The 16450-nt window shown below is 38.8% G+C and overlaps 1 protein-coding gene and 1 long non-coding RNA gene across 5 annotated transcripts; one reads left to right on the top strand and one right to left on the bottom strand.

Moving 5' to 3' along the window:
- On the top strand, window positions 1-965 carry LOC121642144. Its single transcript, XR_006010843.1, has 4 exons — window positions 1-46; window positions 192-243; window positions 389-440; window positions 590-965. It is a non-coding gene; the product is annotated as an uncharacterized LOC121642144 (long non-coding RNA).
- A 3472-nt stretch (window positions 966-4437) lies between these two features.
- On the bottom strand, window positions 4438-15338 carry mag (myelin associated glycoprotein). Of its 4 annotated transcripts, XM_041988724.1 has the most exons (11): window positions 15229-15338; window positions 13709-13784; window positions 13199-13567; window positions 12800-13096; window positions 12310-12567; window positions 10147-10407; window positions 9573-9881; window positions 6579-6678; window positions 5880-5976; window positions 5554-5607; window positions 4438-5274 (listed from the first exon to the last, which is right to left on the bottom strand). In XM_041988724.1, the coding sequence occupies exons 2-11, from the start codon at window positions 13752-13754 to the stop codon at window positions 5116-5118; spliced, it is 1950 nt and encodes a 649-aa protein (XP_041844658.1). In that variant the 5' UTR covers window positions 13755-13784; window positions 15229-15338; the 3' UTR covers window positions 4438-5115. The 4 variants fall into 4 exon arrangements, with proteins under 4 accessions (XP_041844658.1, XP_041844659.1, XP_041844660.1 ...); XM_041988725.1 differs by lacking the exon at window positions 5554-5607; XM_041988727.1 differs by lacking the exon at window positions 5880-5976 and having other exon boundaries at window positions 5183-5274.
- Between the last annotated feature and the right edge of the window lie 1112 nt (window positions 15339-16450).

The raw sequence follows: 16450 nt of genomic DNA, 5'->3' as shown, positions 1-16450 counted from the left end.
CATCAGCATCCACTAGAAAAGCTTAGGAAGAAGAAGGAGCACTAAGGTAAAGTTTTTTTTAAAGCCTATCTTCTTTTCTTTCACTGCTTCAAGTACCACACTCTTCGGTACTGCTGTTTTACAGAAAAGAACCGTGTTTTTGCAGAAATAACTCTGTTTTATTCTTTTTTCTTATTTTGACTATTTTTCAGATGCACCAGCATCCAATGGGAAAGCTTGGAAAAAGGGACAGGACACAATAAGGTAAAGTTTTTTTTAAAGCCTATCTTCTTTTCTTTCACTGCTTCAAGTACACACTCTTTCGGTACTGCTGTTTTACAGAAAAGAACCGTGTTTTTGCAGAAATAACTCTGTTTTATTCTTTTTTCTTATTTTGACTGTTTTTCAGATGCACCAGCATCCAATGGGAAAGCTTGGAAAAAGGGACAGGACACAATAAGGTAAAGTTTTTTCAAAGCATACCTTCCTTTCTCTTTCTGCTTCAACCTCCGCCCTCTTTCACCACCGCTCCTTTTAGAAAATAACCATGGTTTTGCAGAAATAACTATTTGATTCTCTTTTTTTTTTCTTCTTCTTCTTATTTTGACAGTTTTTCCCAGGCATGCCCCAATATGCCCTCGCAGGACCAACCCACCATTACAGCGGCCCTCCCTTCATTGGCTCTAAAACCACGGAAGAGGCGGGGATCCTGGCAGTGACACAGCTTCCGCATTGACTACATTTCCGCTCTCTAACAGGGGAGGAGGGACTTCAGCTGATGACGCAGCTTCCAATGATGATGCACTTTCTGGTTAAGGAGGGACTTCTGGTGATGATGTGGCAGCTTCTGATTGGACAATACCACCTGTCAAATCAGTTTGACGAAAGGCGGTTACGCCCCTGTCATAAATCATGTCATCAGTAGGGTCATAAATCACTTTTGACAATGTGATGCTTATATTCTCATCTATCTGTGTTACTGAATTGTTGCCAATAAACCTAATTAGTTGTCAAATGCTCCTTAACTTGCTCTTAATTTGGTCCAGTTACTTTTTAATCTTTTTGTTGCCCCTGTTCTAACCTTTTTCCATGTGTTGATGCCATAAAATCCAAAATGTATTTTTTCATAAAACGGTAACTTCTGTTAGTTTCAACATGTGATATGTTGTTTATGTTCTACTGAGAACAAAATATGAGTTTATTAGATCTGCTAATCATTGCATTCTGTTTTTATTTATATTTTACTCAGCATTTCAACTTTTCTAGAATTGGGGTTATACTTGAAAGTAGTTGAATATGCTGCATATCTGGGGGAATATCTCCTCCATTCTGTGAAGATGCTTGTTTACGGCAGTGGCTCAGGCGGTAGAGCGGGTCGTCAAATGACTGGAAGGTTGGCGGTTCGATTCCCACTCCCCCAATCATTTGTTGTTGTGTCCTTGGGCAAGACACTTCACCATCCTTGCCTCCAGTGTTGGCATCACTGGTGAATGAATGTGGATGAATGTCCGGTGGTGGTCGGAGAGGCCGTAGGCGAGGATTCGGTGCCACGGTTCCGTCAGCCTGCCCCAGGGCAGCTGTGGCTACACAAGTAGTTTACCATAACCAGTGACGAGTGGATGAATAGTTAATGCACAATGCAAAGCGCTTTGGGTGTCTTGAAAAGCGCTATATAAATCTAATGCATTATTATTATTATTATTTATAAGGATTTATACTTTAGTTTGACTATTTAACCTCTTAAAACTGCACTTTATGGAAAGGAAGTAAAATGACGTAGACAGTGTATTTTTCAGTTTTATCATAATGCTGCCGTTTTAAAAAGGCAAGACACAACATAAGAAATAAGAAACATGTCCATAGATTGTGTTCTGTAAATAATCCACTGCTTATATTTAGTGTTTTTTTTTCTTTCATTTTATTTATATTTACATGGAAATGGAGACCAAATTAAAAGAGCAAGCAAACTACATTGTTGCAGAGCCATCATAAAGTAACTGCTAATTTGCAGATATTGGAAAACTCTGACCTGACCTACTGATCAAAACTAGGGGAAAAAAAAGACTCAGTGAAGATAATTTTGATTACGACGACATATCTGACTATAAAATTTGCTTTAAACACACTGTGACAAAATATTAGACATATTTGAGAGTTGCAAAAGAAAAAAATATATTACAAAAAATATGAAGTATAAGAATGTAAGCCAGCATATCTGGAACCCTCCATCATTAAATCAAGAACAATGTCCCAATAAGAGGCTAAAATGAATCAGGACAGCAGGTCTAAACAGGCTTTGTACACATACACAAAAAACTTGATTTTTAAACAGTGTATGTTATGGTCAGAAACCCCAATACCCACAAGATTTTATTTTATTATGTAACAATTCATTTAATTGCTAATATTTATGTTTTAGTATATAAGACAGTAGAGTTAGATTTTGAGTTTCACATTTAAACTTAACGCTAAACTTCTCATTTACTACCACTACAGGTTTAAAAAAAAGAAAAGAAAAGGTGGCACAAATGATTCCAAGATCTCACTTCTTTCATTTGTATTTTACTCAGATCTGCACCACATGGTTTGTGTCTGATGTCAGAAAAAATATCCAACATGCTGTTGTGTTTATTATTCTTCTAACGGAGCCTTCATCATTTGAGGTTTTGTCTTGGCAGCAAGACATTTACAAATTTACAAGAGCTTGATGTTCACCCCTCAATCTGGTTTCATTTTTGTGGTACATTAATTACAATTTATCTCTGTAAAATATTGTCTTATTTGCTGTATTTCACTCTCCTGTTTGGGGCAAGAAAGAGCTCTTAGAAACATTGCTTGCTTAATGCAGCACTTCAGCTGAGATGCTCCCAGTCCTACACATTAGATATAAATTGAGAAATATCCTCGTTCATTAAATCCGAAATAATTTTACCTTAAGTCAGAGAAGAGATCACAACTCTACAAGTCAACATCACTTCCAGTTTAGCCACGTCAAATACTTGCCTCCATTGTTATGATTTTTTTAGACAAATTAGCAGGATTTTTAATTTTTTATGTGATGTATTTAGGCAACAAAAATTTGATAAGCAGCTTATTATATACAATAAATATGACTACAAGAAACCTAACAGAAAAGTGAGGGACACATGAACAAACAACAAGGTTATGAAGGTTGTGCTGTGGGTAAAGTAGGATTCAATGTTATTAAAGGGATATTTAATTTTTATCTTACACCTGCAGGATATGTTAGGCTGATGTTATGCATGGTATCCTGTTGTACCATGAATGTTTTTCCGTTCCCAAACCACGTTGAACCTTTGGAGGCGGCTTGAGATATTTATATGATGAAGTTCTGATCTTTGGGACTCTATTTTGAGTAGCTATTCACCTAGCTCCAACTTTAGAATTCCTCTGTGATCCTCCACACTGAGAACCACTATTTACTGCAGGTAAGACACAGACGACTCACATGTACTTCACACAACCCCACTTAAAAATAAAAGAATATTTTATTAATACATGGAACCAAGGACATTTCTGCTGCTAAAATATAAAAAAAAAAAAAATTTGTATCACCCAGAATAATGAAAGTGTAGTTTAAATAGCTGAATAACAATTTAATGGTTAATTGAAGTAATACAAAAAGAACAATAAATATATTTAACTTCACCTCAGTATATAACAAAGTTAATCCTGCATTTAAACATTTTTTCTGAGTTTGATTTTTGACAGCTTTGATTACTTATAAGTTGGACACCATTTTCTAAGCTTATATTCAGACAATGTTCACCCAGAGTGGAGATGTGTGACAAATATGTTTTAATTTTGTCACATTAGTTTTCACCATATTATAATCAAATAAATGTACAGTATGCTTCCGAAACACTCATGCAGGGCATTTTCTACACACACAGCATCCCCTTTCCCTTTAATATCCATTAAATGAATAGATTATGACACCATCAATAGGCAGTTAGAGTATTAGTATGCTTTAATAACAAATCACAAGTTCATCAAATGTCTGTGAATAGCACAACCAGTTGGCTAATCAGCATGACCTTTTTTGTCATTCAGACATCTGATGCAATCCTGTGAGAACAAAGCATCCGTCTCGCAGCGAGGTGATGCTTAAACTTCTCAAAGACCCCAGAGATCAGTGTCCCCTGATCTTTCAGCACAATTTGAACACACACACATACAAACAAACACACACATTGTCTACAAGAGCTAACACTTTGGCCCCTCACGCGCATATATGTTGTGCTTTAGGTCTGTATTTTCTAGATGAATCAGAGCATTTCTGAGAAAAAACAGGATTTTGCATCTGATCCAGTGCTGGAAAATACCTCAACACATTCTTCTGTTTAATGGAAAACACTGGAAATGTGTCATGTTCTCAGAAATGGGTGTTGTGTCACTTAAATTCACAAAATCTCCAATTATTATCAAAAGTGATGGTGATTTTTATTTCAGTTTATTATGAGAGGCCGCTCAATCACAGCTCAAATTAAATACAATTATGTGGTAAAAGAAGCTGAGATACATTTCCATCTCTCACCTCTGTCAGTTATCTTAAGATGCAATTAACCAAAACAAACAGAGAAGAGAGGCTTCACTCTCAGGTGATAAACACACATAAAGATAAAGAGAACAAAAAGCGCGGTTACTCCTTGCCCTGACGCTTCGACTGGCAGCAGACACAGTGACCGTTATGAGGCATGGAGAGCAGACAGTGAGACAGTGATAATCACATGGAGAAAGCAAGAAAAACATGGCTGCTGCTTAACACTCTATGATGTAAAGACAATAAACAACAACTGTGGAGTGACACTGCAATAATTTGTTATAAATTGTCCATTGGGTTTTGCACCAACCCTGAAAACTACCAGTTTTTTTCAAATGATGGCATAAGGAGGGGCATCTCGTGGAAGAGGGGCAGCACAATGGGGGCAGTACTGACATAGAGAGCCGTACATTATATGTGACAAATCTGAAGACAAGAGGAACAAGGAGTCATCGTGTGCAGGGTGATGTCCAGGAGAGGAAAGGAGGTTAATACACACTGTATGGTGGTGTGTGGAATCCGGGGCTGCCACTGCATCTCGCATAGCCGAGGGGTCAGGGAAGGATCGCGATTCATTTGGCTTTGATTTCCGAATAGTTGCTGCCGTCATCCCCCCTCCCTGAGGCCCCCTCCCTGGGCCTGGCCCCAATAAACTCCAGAGCAGCATAATTCAGCTCTTGCCTCTCCAGTCCTGCCATAGAGCCCACAGGTTGGTAATCCCCGTCTTCTCCCTGCAGACAGAGCAACCGTTCAGCGGCACAGATCGCTACGAAGGTGCCAGTAAGAGCGCGACAGACACCAAAAAGAAAATACGTTAGTGGTTACTGGCTGACAAGAAGACTGAGATGTTTCCTGTTAGTTTGGCAGCTTGTGTTAGCGATGAGGCACCCATGCAGAAGGCAGTATCGGAAAAAAACAGCACTGAACAGAACACAGAAGCTGATATGCGAGGAGATGCATCTGCTGCTGAGGATTGTGTTTTTTAATGGGGATTTGTTTGGGAACCTTACCGTAGTCTCCTCTAGAATGGAGTTAAACTTTGAGCCCAACAGCTCTGTCTTAAGCTGTGCAAGAGTTAGGGGAGAGAAAAACAGACAGAAAAATGCAGAGAAGCGATGAAAGCAAGAGAAAAACAGTGTTTGGAAAGGTCATGGTTGGAGCAACTAGACTGCAAGTGGGAGCGATTCCTTCTATCACCTCATATCAGAGGTTCAAATGGGGTTTCAGCATTTATGACTCATTTCATTACACAAAATTATAACCCCAAACAATCTGAGAATGGTCATCCAACCCATCCTCCATCATAATCATAATCATTGACGACAGCATGTCTCACCACTTTCTTCCTCAGATTTTGTTTGTCCTTCTTGACTGCGCTGTAGTACAAAGCTGGGTTCTCCAGGACCACGTCCTGCCTAGGGTTGCCATTCTCTCTGGGGGACGGAGTCACATAATCAGACTCGGTCTCGATTGCCACTAACGCATGGCGACACGCCAAGCCTGGGCATCCATTTTAAAACAACAAGCTTTGAAAGGTTATGCTAGAGGCCATCTGTGGCTGTGAGTGACGTGGTTATTTCATGGGTTTAGTTGCTGAGATCCCACCCACTTCAGGGCTGATCTACTGGAAAAAAGCGTGCAAATTTGGGGGTCCAAATATACCTTGAGGATAATAAAGCACCTTTTGTTAAGATGGCTACCTGGGTTGTTTTCAGCATAGCAGGTCAAGGATATAGAAGCAGTGTAAGAGCAGGGAATCATGCCTGCAAAATATAAGGTTAGTCCAGCTTGCTAACCCACTCCACAAGGCAGCCAGTGTTGATCTCCAAGGATTTCAACTGGGTCTCGTCATAGCAAATAAACTGAAATTGCTCTGGAGAAATGATTCTCACGTCCACATCAATCCCACATTCACTCATATACAATGTGCATCAATTTGTTTTAGAATGGATGACTAGGCTTAAGTGTTTCCTTGGATTTTAGAAAATTCTTCTGTTCACATTGGCCTCTCCATTAGTTTGTGATCTGTACTCACTTCTTGTTGTTGTGGCCCACATATCTCACAGCTGCAATGATGAAGGCTATGACAGCTACTCCTCCAATGGTGCCAACTATAACTGCCATCATGTACTTTTCTGGAAACAAAAGTGACAAAAAGTTAACAATCAAGGAATTCTTATAAATAAAGAATCTGCACGAAACTGCACAACTAGCCAACCAGAGAGTTGCTGTTGAAACTTGTGCTGCAAAAGGAATTTTCATATCTATGAACCAACTTCAATTTCCTCCTTTGGCCTGACTCTTCATTTTACATGTCCCTTTTCTTTTAGGGATCAACAAGTAGTGGTTGTCTAGTCCTTTAACTGGGACACTGGGAGTGATTTGAATAGCTAGATAACCGCTTGATTTACAGAATAAACGGGGTATCTTGTTTCTGAGAAACAGAGAACTAAAACAGATGCAGTGAGTTGGGATTAGCCCCACATTTCCCAATTTAGTTGTTTCTTTTCAACAATTAAAATTCCTCTTCCCAATAACTCCCATGACCCTTTTGTCTAAGAAGTCTGTCAAAGAAATCTGTTAGTCTTCCCCCACTGTTCATCTCAAATTTAAGGATGAACACATTCTCTATAGGATCTACATCTTCCTTGGTCGCTGCCTGAATGATGCATCTTCTAAAAACTGGCTGCAGATTTGCAAGCTGATTTTCAGTAAATTAAAAGATCCATCTTGCTGGTCTTTAAGGATAGCTGCCCTCACCAGAACCTTTCCTCAACCTTGTTAATGCCTTGGCTCAAAGTAGTGCTGTGTGTTCATCATGCCATTTTTACAGCTAAAGTAACACGTTTAAACAGAGTTTAAAGCATGGGTACACCCACTTAAACAAGCTGATTAAATCTTTTCCTGTTGGAAATCATTGTGTGTTTATTCTTGGTGCTCTGCATGTCAGTGTATTAAGAACTGGTCCAGTTCCAGTTCACTCAGGGGACAAGCATGTTAGCTAAATGGGATTGCACTGTATTTCACAGGCTGTGTTGGACGCAGTTTCTAATAATCATAGAAAAAAAAGAGTAGTCTATTATATTTGACCAGAAAGGGGCATCAGGCCCATGGGCGTCACACCTCTTTTGACACCTACACATTTCATGGTGAGAGGGTCCAACACACACACTTTTTAGCTGCTTTTTTCTTCTTCTTCTTCTTCTTCTTCTTCTTCTTCTTTTAAACACTCTGTGTCCCTGCTCTGCACGACTTCCTCTTATCCCCTTCCTCTCCTGCTGCTCCTTGAATCCTCATAGGACTATCAGTTTTCTGCCACAGCTTGTCTCTCATTTGTTTATTGTTCAGTTCGTGCTGAGGAGAAGGAAACTGGCAAGATGTTGATGCAAAACGGTACCCTGTTTTAATTAGATAGCCTTTAATTTGCATTTATTTTATATTATTTTAATTATTAGCCGATGTTTGCTGGTGACGCAGCCGTAAACTTTGCTGGTCATAATACAGCCAGATGGATCAGGTTCAGATATCTAGCAAGTGTCAAGATTAAACAAGATGTCTTCTCTAAATCATTGATGCTGTGCAGATGCTGGATAGGCAGGTTTACCTTTTAGTAGCCATGAATGTGGTGATGGGGAAATTATGAGCAGGTTCTGAAATACAAATCAGAACAGGACCCTTCTCTAACCAGGTGGTTGACAGGTGACAGAATGGATTTATAGGCAGGGGTGTGTCTAGAAAAGTCCTGATGACGGGGCCAGGCAGGGGCATTGACCAGGAAAAGTGTGGAACAAATTAGGTTTCTTTTTCTTTTTTAAGGCCTAGATTAGAATATTTCATGATTATTACAATTTAAGTTTTCATCAGATGTTAAATTAGGAAAAACGAACAGCCAATGATGTTTTTCTTTATTATAGCCATATATACATATAGACATATAAAAGTGCATCACATGCTGCATTCACTGACACCTGGGAATTCTGAAGTTTACCTAAGTGAAGGTTAGTTTACCCTTGATATTTGTTAGCCATTCATTACCCCCAATCATGCCTTTCTATGCAGATAAACACATCCCCCACACTTTTGAAAAGCTTGCTACCCTGATCAGGCTCACTAAAAGTGAGCTTCCACCTGCCTTACAGTCAAGTGGAATTGAATAATCCCATGTAATTTTGTTCAAGAATTATTACTGTCAGTTTTAGAGCTTCCACATGAGACACCACAGCCAATAAACAGCTGTTTCTGCGGAGAACAAGTGGGCTGTCTTCATGCTTGAAACCCAACTGGAATGCTTTCAGCGCCCTAGTCAATACACCAGCGACCACTGCAGTCATTTGATACATGACTAAAGGCTGTTTACACTTTTTTTAATCATATTTATGAGTCAGATCTTAGAGAGAGACTTAGTCGTAATTTATATATTTTTTACATGTATTAGAAAGATTTTAATAATTCAGCACAGACCCATCCATGTGTACTATCAAGATTATCTCTAAAATATAAAAACAAAAGTTCAGTTGAAGGGTTGCTGTAAAGGTCAGTGGACTTGGGATAGCTTCAGTTATATATTTGTGCATTTGTGTCTTTGATGTGAAATACAGCCTTTTTATCTGTTCCAGCTTGTCTGTGCTCTTCATCTAGTCCATGTATTTCTATATGTTGTTAATGTACAAAAACAAACTCCATATAATTATATACAGTTGTTATTTGTGTGTTACATTCTAAAAAACTAGACTTTGTAGTTTTAAGCAACTGTTTCTTAAACAGGAAGACATTGTGCTTTCATTGGATCTATTTTCTTTAGCAGATCAATGCAGGTTTAATTTACTGCAGCAGGGCAGAATATGTGGAATTAATTACAGTTCCCCAAGTTTATTGCAAAGAGTGCACCTGTGTTTTTTAATAGCTTTTAAACAACACAGCTTCATACCAGGCTTTGACTTTGTATTGAATACAGGAAAATGTGTCACCAGATCCAATAATGAGCAGAGCTCAATAATACTGTTGAAGCAAACATGCATTTTGTACTCACTCTCCTGCTGCAGCTCCAGAAGGACGCTTTCTCTTCCGTACAGGTTGTAGATGCTGCAGTGGACGTTTACGGCTGGCCCGCCGTTCTCGACCCTGTCGCCTTTCTCCCGCAGCTTGATCATGCCTGTGGACATGTGTCCATCTGTGTGCGTGTAGAAGTTGTACCGGCCGTCAGTTTCGTTAATAGTGATGTTAAGGTCGGGTAGGTAGAACTCGATGGTTGGTTCAGGGTTTCCTGTGGCCATGCAGACACACTGGACTCCCTCCCTCACCACAGTACACTTTGACTCCTCCAGAAGGACTGGGGCATCTGTGGAGGGAGGCAGTACAGTGAAGATCTTCAGTAACATCGACATAATAAAAGTAGTACATGTTTGTCCTTGATAAGAGAATCTGATAATTAACTTTATTTTTAATTTCCAAAGAATGATTTGATCTTAGTGCAGCAAAGAAAGCCTCATAACAAGTGATTTATCACATGCAGAACATCAACAGATCTGGCTGCAGATAGTAAACTCTGCTTTCATGCTTTGTTCTTTCTTACACTTCTTTACAATACAAAATGAGGCACTTACACTCAACAGTGATGTTGAGGGAGCTGCTGGCTCTCCCATGCTCATTCTCTGCCAGGCAGCGGTACTGTCCATCCCCTTGTGGTGTGATTTCCAGGATTTCCAACACCGACAGCTCGTCAGCAGTGATGGTGCCCACCAGCTCCCCATCCTTCAGCCAGGTGAGGGTTGGGGCCGGGCTTCCCTGAGTGCTGCAGTGCAAGGCCAGCGACGTGCCCTCTAGTACGGTCATAGAGTCGTTTACCACAGGCTCACGGGGAGGGTCTGCAAGAAAACAAATAACTATAGTTTGTTTTGTTTTTCTTATACAGATTGGCAGTGCAACAACCCATTTGGCCACTGAGGGGCAGCATAAACAAGCAGCGATACAATATCAAATTTTATTAATATTCTCTCCCATCAAACTGGATGGCTGATCTGTTTCCTGAGGAGTTAAAGTTAAGGTTGTTTTTTTCCGACCACCAACTGTAAATTTATTTAATTAAATTTACTTTTATATTTAGTCTTTGGTGAACTTTTGAGAGAATCAAAATAATATTTCTGTTAAACTGTAAAATGCTGAACTAAAGTGACCATGTGGGGGTTTAATGTGTTGATATACAGTTTGGTGCTGAGCCACTATAGAATAGTGGGGTTTTAACACCTTCCTATAGTGTGAAAATGGGCCTAAACACACCAATTCTATTATTTGTTTTCAGAATTACTCAAGTGTGACTGGAATTATTTTACATATATGCTTAAAACATTCAATTATGACCATCCACCTCAGTTCTACTCCAAAAATATTGCATATTGAATGCATCAGGCACTTTCTTTGCAATGGTGTATTGCATCCCCACCTACTTATATACAGCACTTACATGTGAAGTGAAATTGTGAAGAAGAATGCTTCATTTTGGGTCATCCATCTTCAGATTTAAAGTGTTAAGCTTTTTCAACAGCTGCTATAATACAATTTTTTATTTGGTTATTTTTATTCTTTTTCAATAACAATTTGCAGAAAAAAAACCTATATTAAGAAAATGGTTTGATAAAAGAAGTTTTTTTGTATTCATTTCAAGTTCAGAAAAGGTTATTGGTCCTTGTAGAGTAATTTTAAAGGCAAAGCAGAGCATCATTAAAAGGAAGGCATTGTGATATAAAACTAAATAAAGCAATAAACAGGAAAAGAAGCATTTATAAATAAGGTATAGCTTCGATGTTTTGTTTGTGTATAATAAAAAATGTTATGTAACATGTATTTCATGACTGACTGATAACTGATAATGAGTTCAAACTCAGAATGAAGCTCCGCAAATCTGTGGTACAGATTTTGGTGGCAGTTCTCTGTGAATAAATCACTACCATACTTCATCTATCTGTGATTTTATTTCCTCAGTATAAAATTTACTGTGGGAATATTTGTTAAATATTTTATAGTCACCTTGGACATATATTTCAGGCTCCAAACACCCACAACTCCTCCATCCTACTCGCATTTGAACTCTTTCAGAGGAAGGTCAAAGTAACTGTGTCACAGGTCTCTATTGGAGTACAGGAGAAAGTCTAAAAGCAAACTAAAAATAATCACTATATGCATAAAAATACCAGTTGGTTTTTAATTTTTTTGTCTCTGTGCACTGACAAAGCAAGTCAGAAAGAAAAATAACAGTATCAGAAAATAAAAAAGTCATAAATTTAATTTTTTTTAGAAACAGAAGCTGACAGTGGCAGCTTCGTGGGTTATGTTAAGGCACAATCCAACAGTGTGTGCCTTGAATTATTTTTGGTCTGTACAAAAAAAATAAGTCCACTATTCTCAGTCCTCAGAATATATACTGATTAAGGAAAAGATTAAGGTTAGAAAATTCTGACCTAAGCATAGTAGCTTTTGCATGTAAAAGGTCCAGTACAGTAATTAACACATTACTTGGCCTGAATTAAATTCACCCTGCCTTGAAGTTTTACTCTGATCCTAACTATCTGGTTTATACTTTTACCATAAAGAACATTAAAAGCTTAAAGCACCTACAACTTATGTATTGACACCAGATCTTTGGAGTGAAGTTGCAAACAACTCAGGAGCACTTTGCAAACCCATAAGGATTACGTATCTGATACTGTATACTTTAAACCTGTACATGTATGTATGGGGCCACTGGGACTCATTAACCATCTTAAACTTACATTTGACAGCCAGGTACAGTGATGTGTTCATGATGCCATAGCCATTGTCTCCAACGCAGGTGTATATTCCTTCATTTGCAGGCATCACGTCATCCAGGGTGAGGGAGACATTAGATGCCGTGTCCCATAGCAGCTCCTGGTCTCCGAACATCCAGGAAATCCTGGGAGGAGGGTTACTGTCCACCTCACAGTGCAGCATTACAGAGCTGCCCTCCATCACCTCTGAAGACACATTCACCCACACCGAGCGAGGGGCATCTGTAATAAAAAGGAAAACATGGGATAAAATTCCCAAAATTCCCAGTAGGAGTTACTCCTACCCACTTGCAATTTAAAACAGCTTTTTAACACAAGTATTCTGCTGAAGCTTAAACTGCCTCTGTGCAGCAACATTGTTAAGTAGTAAAAATAAAGCATTGAATATTATGATTCATAATGATTAAATTAATTTATTGAAATGGAATAAATGTGATTGTTTTGTTTAACTTACACTTGATGTCCAGTGAAATGAGCCTCTCATAAACCAGAGTGGTGTTGGAGTAGTAGACCCTGCAGCCCAGGAGCTGCCCATTATGCATGGGTCTGGGTATGAAGGTGAGGGTTCTGGAGAGCACTGCTGTGTTACTCTCCTCCACGTAGTCAGTGGTGAACTCGGGGTCCGGCAGGTAGTCGGTGTACATCCACTGAATCTCTGGAGTCATTTCAGGGCAGTTATCAGGAGCGTAGCATGTCAGCTCCAGGCTCTCATCGCTGACAATCTCCTCAGGTACATCGATGTTGGGCTGATCTGCAAAACAAAACAAAATTGGCTTTTAACTATCAGCAGTGATTGTGCTTTTCTTTCTATCAGCTACAGTTAAATGCTAATGTGAATTCCTCACTGACTCACCCAAAACTTTTAGCTCAGCAAAGTCTGGGTAGGTGTATATATTGGCTCCACCGAGGTCTGCACGAAAGTAGTATCTCCCTGAGTGCTCTGCACCAATGTTGCTGATGAGCAGAGTGCAGTTCCTCTGGTGCAGGTCACCCAGCAGCTTGGTGCGACCCTTGTAGCTCTCGTGCACAACATCTGTACGTGATTTGAAGACTACAGGGGGAAAGAGTTGAGGGTAGGGCTGGCCAAAGTACCAGATACCATGAATGCCACGGTACGGCCTGATTCCAGACGGATACATGAAGGTGCATGGGATGACCACACATGAGTTTGTCATGGCTGAGATATCCCGGGGTACCCAAACATTCCACTGGCAACTGGCATCTGGGAAAGAAGGCAGATGTGAAAGGACATTTGATAATTTTATTCAAAATATGCATTAGAAAACTGACTGCATGGTGATAAATCTAATGATGGAAGAATGTGTCTATTATCTAACATGTAAAAGGTGGAGGAATTTATTACCATTGATGATCAACAGCAGAGGTAAGAGCAGCTCCAAACACCACATGGTCTCTGCTCAGTGCTGGACCATAGACCTCTGTAAGAAACAAACATGTCAGTTACAGAAAAAACATTTTTAAGAAGAAACTAAATCAAATGTCTTGTTTACATCACTGATGAAGCTGCACAATTCATGATGCAACACAGACCTCTATGATTCACACAAACCTAAACGTTTATCAGGTTTAACAGCTTTGTTTCTCAGTCTTGAAACACAAATCTATCTAAAATCTTTCTTCCACAAAATAAAAAGCTCTGTATGCTGCTTTTGTTGAGCATCACAGCAAACGCAGTATGCAGAATAAAAACATGATATTCAATATTCAGTCCTAAGCATGATAACCAACCAAAATACAAACAGTACAGTAAACAGTTTAGTCAGGTTATGACTGGAGTTCAGCCTAGCTATTGGACCACTGGCCTCATTACAGTACACACACACACAAGCAAATGGAGCTGAGTTGTTGACTAAAGTATGTCCAACAATGCGGCTCTGTGGACTGTTTTAGAAAGTAATCAAGACTTTTAGCCAGTTCTCACTTTCACTGTGGATGATCATTGTGCATGTATGCGTAGCCACATTCACAGATTCACATTTATTCAGCCTACTTGAATGGTGATTAAGTCACTAGAAGGACAATTTAGATAATACTGCAGTTATAAAATTAGGATTTTATTAGAGCAAAGCAAGTCTAGAAATTCTTTATTTAAATTTGGATCCTTTTCAGATACAATTTTTGACACATTTAGCTGAAGACAGATTTTTTTTTTCTACATAATGATGCTAAAAGAGGGAAATCTGGTGCATGCAAAAAGTAAGTCCAGTTGAATCTAGTTGAGAACATATATGCAGAAAGGATTTAAACCCTAAACTGAATGATCTGGGTGTGTTAGGACAGTTTTTAGAGCTTCAGCTTTGATGTGAGTTGGACTGGTATGTTTCCAGTTTTTATAAACATGCTAAGTTGCTTTAGTAATGTAGTTTGTTCCAAAAGAGTCTAAAAGCAATCATTATTTAGTCATTCTCAGATGAATGAAAATGACCAATATCCCATTTTCAGTCAGACAGACACACTACTGCTGTGCTGTCTGGGTCATAAACAGATCTAAAACAAGAGTAGTGAAAATTTGTAATAACCAAAAAGAGATCAAAGATTGTCAAAAATCACTTTCTTTTAAACTGAAAATAGTAAAGACTAAAAATCCTTAAACATCTGAGTAATTTTCATTAATGTCCTCCATTTGAAATAAGTGAAAATGGATGAATGTTATGTAGTGAATTAAGTATATTTGACATATTTGAAAAGATTTTGAATTAAAACATTTGTTTTAAGAATTCAAAACTATTACTGGTGGTTTGCACAAAGTATACAACACGTTCATAAACGTTTCAGCTTCTAAAAAGCTTTTAAATGCTTCTCACGCTCCTGAAACACAGACTTAACACTGACTTGCAACTGTTAGCATGACTGTGGATTTACCTTGAAATGTTGACAGTTAGAAACAAACAGAATCTCTGTAGGACAGCTTGTCAGCAGCTCCTCTTGAGGGTGTTTACTTACACCCTGACAGCCTGAGAGTCCTCTTCTCTGTAGAAAAAGAAAAGGAAATTGAAAAAATACTTGTGACATCAGCATCATCAAGCAATGACATCACTTACAGCTCCCTCGCCAGCACAGAGTCGTAGTAAGTCACACAAGCGCAGCGTCAGTCAGCACCTGCTCGCACCCCCTCTGTGGAATCTCTCATTATGGTGGCCATACGTAAGCCCCCACAGTGAATGACCCTCACTGTTGGCTGCACACTGACACGAAGCCAAACACCAGTCACCACACATCATGTCATCAGTAGATTACTGATACTATTTGTGCTGTGCTGGAAATAAATAAGGTAAAGAGGGTGTGATGACTGTATGTGTGTACTGATGTGTAAACAAGTGCCACTGCATTCATTAAAAGCAATTTACTGAGAAAGTGACAAAGCAAACACACTCATATCACAAAGGCATTTAAAGTAGTCAGCATCACAGCAGAATCAGACTATCTGTGGTGTTTCTAATTACCCCAGATATTCTCTATTTATAATATAGCATCAAACCACAAAAGCATGAACTTCTATATTAACCTGGATGATAACAAATGTCAAGAACCAAGGACTGTTTTAATCGCTGCATGCAAAATCTAAATAAACTCTTGCTTTGGCACACAAGAGGTATGTGGAAACATTTGAGGACAGCCAAATATAAGGTACAAGTTAAGCAAACAGGGGTGAAAGGTTAGAATTGTGGCAACAAATGTTTAACCCCTGTGAGGGTAGGAAGGTAAGGTCACTTTATATTCTGCAAATATAATCCTAATTAGGACAAACATGCAATCAGCGACCTTAACTAAAGAATCTGTAAACATGTAGACAAAAAAAAAAGGATTTTCTCAAATTAGTTTCTTGGCATAATAACACATATTAAAAATAATCCTTATTGTTATCTTCATTTTCACACTTATATAGTGCAGTACTGAGTGCTAAGGTAAAGTCATTAAAGGTGTTAACTTAGTGTTTTTAATAGTAATAAGATAGAAGAAAGGCTGAAGAATGACCTGTAGCAAAGATCTAAAGTAAACCTCCTCCATTGCATTGCCTTCTTTTGGGGCATTACATTATGTCTTATTGGTGATTCTACCAAAACTTCATTTTCTATTATAAATT

The sequence above is a fragment of the Melanotaenia boesemani genome, chromosome 6 (assembly GCF_017639745.1).
Source record: "Melanotaenia boesemani isolate fMelBoe1 chromosome 6, fMelBoe1.pri, whole genome shotgun sequence".
Taxonomy (NCBI): Eukaryota; Metazoa; Chordata; class Actinopteri; order Atheriniformes; family Melanotaeniidae; genus Melanotaenia; species Melanotaenia boesemani.
The sequence above is the reverse complement of the archived record's forward strand: the minus strand, read 5'-3'. Positions and strand labels throughout refer to the sequence as shown.